The 5459-nt window shown below is 57.5% G+C and overlaps 1 protein-coding gene across 1 annotated transcript; it reads right to left on the reverse strand.

Annotated features, from left to right (window-relative positions):
- NANOS1 (nanos C2HC-type zinc finger 1) lies at nt 1-937 on the reverse strand. The gene has a single exon (XM_003787120.3). It carries the CDS (start codon nt 935-937, stop codon nt 68-70), a length of 870 nt encoding a protein of 289 aa, XP_003787168.1. The 3' UTR covers nt 1-67.
- Between the last annotated feature and the right edge of the window lie 4522 nt (nt 938-5459).

A 5459-nucleotide genomic window follows, 5' to 3' on the forward strand; every position in this document is an offset into this window, starting at 1 on the left:
AACCAAGGGCGAGACGGCCGGCGGCGACACTAGTGGCGTCAGGTGCCAGCAGTCAGAGCCCAAGCCCTCAGCGCAGCTTCTTGCCTGGCAGGCCGTCCCTGGCGCTGCGTGGCGGCGGGCGGGCGGCAGGTGGCGGCGGCGGCACTTTAGAGAGCGGGCAGTACTTGATGGTGTGCGCGTTGTCGCCGCTGGCGCCGCACAGGGGGCACGTGTAGCGGCGCAGCACCGGGCACAGCACTCGCCCGTCGGGGCCCTTCAGGATGTGGGTGGTGTAGAGCGCCACCGCCTCCTTGTTGTTCCGGCAGAACACGCACACCTGCAGGTCGGGCTTAAGCAGCCGGGCAGCCGTCGCCCCGGAGGCTCCGTGCAGCCGGGGCTCGGCTGCCCACGCCGAGGCCCGCTCCTCGCGCGGCGTCACCTCGGCGGCAGGCGCGCAACCCAGCAGAACAGCCGTGGCGCGACCCGCGAAAGGACTCAGCTCTGCAAAGCGCTCCTCCAGCAGCCCGGCTTCGGCGGGGCCCGTGCACAGCTCCAGCGCGCGCAGCTCCAGCGCTCCCCCCAGGTAGTGGCTCCGGGACCCCGGTTCGTCGCTGTCGTCGTCGTCCTCCTCATCATAATCTGGTGGCCCCAGGGTCGGCCCCAGCGCTCCGGGCCCGGGCCCTGCGTGGGGGGAGCAGCAGGATGAGGAAGAGGAGGAGGAGGGCGGGGAGCCGGAGCCGCCGACGCCGTCCTCGCCGCGGCCGCACCCGAAGCCGGGCTCGCCGTCCACCGCCTTGGTGATGAGCGTGGCGAGTCCCAGGTAGTCGTTCCAAGAGCTGAAGGGCTGCGGGTGCGCCGGGCCCTGAGCGTTCACGTAGCGGGCGCTGGGCACGAGCGCCATGGACGGGGGGGCGCGGCCGCGGCGGGGCGAGCGGGGCGCCCAGGGGAAAGCCTCCATGGGCGGGCTGCGCACCCGCCTCCCGCCGCCGGCGCGGGCCGGACGGAAGGGACGCGCGGAGCTTGCCCGCCGGCCTGCCGCGGGGTGGGGCCGCCTCGCTGCCTTTTATCCTGCCTCGCTCCTCCCCGCCTACCCCCCCGCACCTCCCGTCTCACAGCCGCGGCCCTGCCCCCTGCGTTCCCCCGCCCCGGCCACCTTGCCCGCGCCCCGGACGGAGGCGGAGCGGCGGCGGGCGCGCCGGGGGCGGGAGGGCAGTGCGCGCGCTCCGCTCTGGCCCCCGTGCCTCCCGCGCCCCGAGCAGCGCCGGCCTAGCCAGCTGCTCTGCGCTTTCATTCTGGGAGGGAGCGGGAGAGGTGCCGCCTGGGAGTCGGGCTGCGGCGCTAATTGGCTGCCGACCGGAGCCCCCCGGCGCCGCGGGCGTCGCTCCGGATGTTGATTGGTGGAGTCCGGGAAGGGGCGTGTCCTGCCCTCGCGGGCGGTGCACGGAAAGTAGGGGAGAGGCGGACTGGGGAGGGGCAGCTACTGGAACCCTCTCTTGCTTTGGAACGCAGAGCTCTGGCTTTGGAATAGGTGACTGGGCCTGGGTCTCCTTCGGCCTGGTAGTGGGTTCACCGAGGACAGGGGTTGGGATGGTGACGGGTTCACACACCCACCTCCCAGTCCTTAATGCCCTAGGCCCATATTCAGAGAAGCCCCTTAGCTCCGCTCCCCTTCTCATCAACATCAACAAGAAAAGCTGTTCGGAGAAAGACTGCATACGATGGAAGGATGCAGTTCTCACATCACAGCTGCCCAACGATCAAGTAACTTCCGTTTGCACAGCTTTGGAGCGCTTTCCACGGGGAGAAATCCTCACACATCCTGAGATTCAGAGAGGTTATGGTTCCCACAGTTGTAAGCCGCGGAAAAACGCAGACTTTTCCATAGCACGCAGCAGCCTTCTACAGGTGCTCCGAGACTGGGTGGCCATTAGCCTGCATCTTAGGTTGGGGCGGGGCTGGGCCAGGACATCTGCTGGCCAGAGAGTTTAGGACGGCCCTAAGAGCCTAGAACTGCACCTTGGGGTGTGTGTGTGTGTATGTAGCCCCTCACCCTCAGGAGCCTGGATCGAAATCTGGAGCGTATGTGCAGTTTGAAAAACAAAGCAGATTCAACATCATAATTTAACACTTTGAAACAAATATTTGTTGTAAGAAATGTGGAGAATAAAAGTCAGAAGATGAGTTTTCATTAGGAAATTAGAAGTGGTCTTGCCCTTTCTGGGTAAAGAGCCAACTTACTTTCTTTTTCTTTTTATTTAATTGAAAGTAGGAAAGGTTTTAGGTATGAGGACACTTTCAGGATGGCGCCTAAGACCAGGATAAGGAAAATGCTTTCCCTGGTGGCCAGGTAGTTGGCCGGGTGGGCTTCTCAGTGCATGGTGGGAGTCTTTCCTTCCTCACTCTGTACCGTGGCTATTGAAACAGTGAGCGGGGGCAGCCCTCATTAGACCTGAGGACAGGTTCTGAGATCTAGCTGTGCCTAGCAGGTTGAGAATGGCCCATTCTTGTGCCAGTTAACATTGTATATGTCCTGCTGAAGTGAGTACTATCTCCGTTAATATTAAAACTAATGAGTGAATTAATCAGTATGTCAGCAGTGGAAGGGGTCTTTGGGATCATTCAGTCCAATCTTACTTTACAGATGAAGAACATGAGCTCTAGAGAAGAGAAGGACTTCATTAAGGCCACATAGTGACTATGTGACAGCCAGCCAGAATGAGGACTGAGGTCCCTTCACTCTAGGCCAGGTGGCCTTTCCACTACACCATAGGCTCCAAGGTGTTTCAGACTGGGAGTCTGTGCTTGCACCAGCAGAAGTCAAATAGCACAGGGAGTGCTGGAAAGAAGAGAAGTGAGGTGGGAAGCCGTGCTCTGGGGCAGGGCCCCTGACCTCAGGGAGCAACCCAGAGCCCTGGCTGGCAGGCCCAAGGGAGGATGAGGCAGCACAGCAAGGCCGGTTCTGACTGCCTGACGGGTCAGGGGTTGAAGGCACGCTCTTCAGTCTCCTTCCCTCCGGGCCCCTGATGGTTGATAGGAGTCCAGAAACCAGGCAGTATTATTCTGCCCTTGCCCACCTAGTTCCTTTCCCAAGTTTGTATTGGCACTCACGTTAGAAAGCCATTCCTTTATTTCCTCCCCCTCTCCCACCAAAAATAAATAAAAGCCTCGGTGCCGTGGGGCTCCAGAAACCTGGCAGGTTGCTGACACTGGACTCTGAGCTCTTACCACGAGAATGCTGGCCCCCAGAGCGGTATGAAGATGATTATTCTATAAATGGAAAATTCTGCAGTTCACGCAGTCCTGCAGCCTGCACTCTTTCAAGGTATGCAGACTTTTCAAGCTCTGAAGAGTGGGAGCCTCTGCTCCGGGGAAGGCTCCAGCAGGGAAACTTTGCAGCTGCCAGCTGCTATGTCTGACCTCCTCGGTCAGGCCAAAGGCAGGACAGTGGATGCGTGCGGATGTCTTCTTCCTCACATGGCTTTCAGCCCTTGTGTTATAGGAGGAGAATAAAAACTTCTGAGCGAACATGACTAGTACAAATACCTCGACTGGGAGATGCCCTGGAAGGACGTGGAAGAGAACAAGAATGTGCTGGGTTCCAGCCACATGCTGAGTCCCTGGCTGCTCCCTTTGTCTGCTATAAAACATAAGTAGGAGTTTGACCCAGAAGGGCAGTCTGGATGTGAAGGCCATGTGTGTAAAGGCTTTTGTCTGTGGGCACATGCTCCTCAGTACCCTGGGAGCTTTTGCTTTGATGGCCATATAAAGGGCCGAGTTGGTGCAGGTCCAGCTCTGGGTTAAATGAAGTTACTTTTGTCACCAAGCACAGGCCTCTGCCTGGCTGTGAGCGCTCAGCTGCCTTCAGGGTGATGCGACTCACTGTAGAGATATTCTTAGAGCTTCTGATGAAGTTCGATTGCCTTTTGTTCACTTTCCAGGAGTCTGGAACCAGACAGAATAGCAAGAGTGTGAAAGTTTCTTCAGGAGACATCCTCAGACTGGCCGAGGCAGGAAGGCAGGTGGGCACTGTTCTCATCTCAGAAGCTGGAGGTGCTGCTGGCACGAGCTGAAGGCTCTGGTAGGGCAGGGGTGGTTGGTGTGAGGGCATCTTGGGCTCTGCATTCTCATCTCTCTGCACAGTCTTCAGCCCCAACCATTTCCTTTGCTGGCAGCAGAAGTGAACCAGGAGGGGCGTCTTGAGCCTCTTCAGAAACATGAGGTCAGCCCTGGGGAATGAGGCATCTTGGCCAGTGTCCAAGCAGCTACAGAGCTGTTTGTCAGGCCCAAGGTTCCTGCCTACCCACCTACCCCACCTTTTGTGAAGGTAGAAGTGCTTTGTTTCCTGAGCCTTGGGGTCCGAGGGGGGTGAGGCACAATTGGGCCCACTGAGGGCTCTGTTCTCTAACGGTATTCACTTTGTCTATGTCATGCCTCTGTCAACCCCGGAGAGTCTTGGGGATGGGGCTCTTGCCCTCTTGGGGTTCAGGGGCTGCCATAGTGGAAAAGCCATGTGGTAAGGTGAGGGGAGCTTCCTGGGCCCTGTGGCTGGGTTTGCATCCCTTTGTGTGAGGTCACGTGTGGCCTTGGACAGGGGACTGTACCTCTCAGGACTCTGCTCCTTTCCTGGGTTAGCAGAAGAGCTCATCAGGGAAAGTGGCGCCGCGTGTGGTTACCAGCCGGCAGCCACCCGACCTCCTTGCTTAACTTTGTTCCGAGTCCTTCCCTCAGCCACAAGGGATGAACTGTGACAACTTCAAGCCAACCAGAAACATCCTATTTCCCCTGGTCACAATTAGGTAAAGAGAGGGCCCCTAACTCGGTGCTACCCTTGAAATATAAGCAGATGTCTGATGTCTGCTAAGGGGAGTCTTCAAAGGTGTTTGTTCCTTTCACAGAAAGGGGTCTCACCTTCTTCAGCTCAGGTTAGGGAACTGCTGCAGCCTCAAGGTAACCGGTCTTAAGGACAAAAGGCTGGCTAAAAAACCCTGGTGACATTTTTGTTGGTGACATGTTACAAAAGATAAACATCTTTGTTTCAGCCACTTTTAGTCAGGTATCTTTTTTTTTTTGAGACAGAGTCTCACTGTGTTGCCCTCAGTAGAGTGCTGTGACATCACAGCTCACAGCAACCTCAAACTCTTGGGCCTAAGGGATTCTCTTGCCTCTGCCATCTGAGTAGCTGGAGCTCCAGGCACCCACCACAAAACCTGGCTATTTTTTGGTTGTAGTAATCATTGTTGTTTGGCAGGCCTGGGCTGGGTTTGAACCCACCAGCTTTGGTGTATGTGGCTGGCGCCCTAGCCGCTGAGCTACACGTGCCATGCCATTAGTCAGTTGTCTTTTTACTTGCATTCGTTTTTTTTTTTTTTTGAGACAGACCCTTAAGCTGTCTCCCTGGGTAGAGTGCCATGGCATCACAGCTCACAACAACCTCTAACTCCTGGGCTCAAGCGAGTCTTCTGCCTCAGCCTCCCAAGTAG

The sequence above is a fragment of the Otolemur garnettii genome, unplaced genomic scaffold (genome assembly GCF_000181295.1).
Source record: "Otolemur garnettii isolate 467f Iridium unplaced genomic scaffold, OtoGar3 scaffold00021, whole genome shotgun sequence".
Taxonomy (NCBI): domain Eukaryota; kingdom Metazoa; phylum Chordata; class Mammalia; order Primates; family Galagidae; genus Otolemur; species Otolemur garnettii.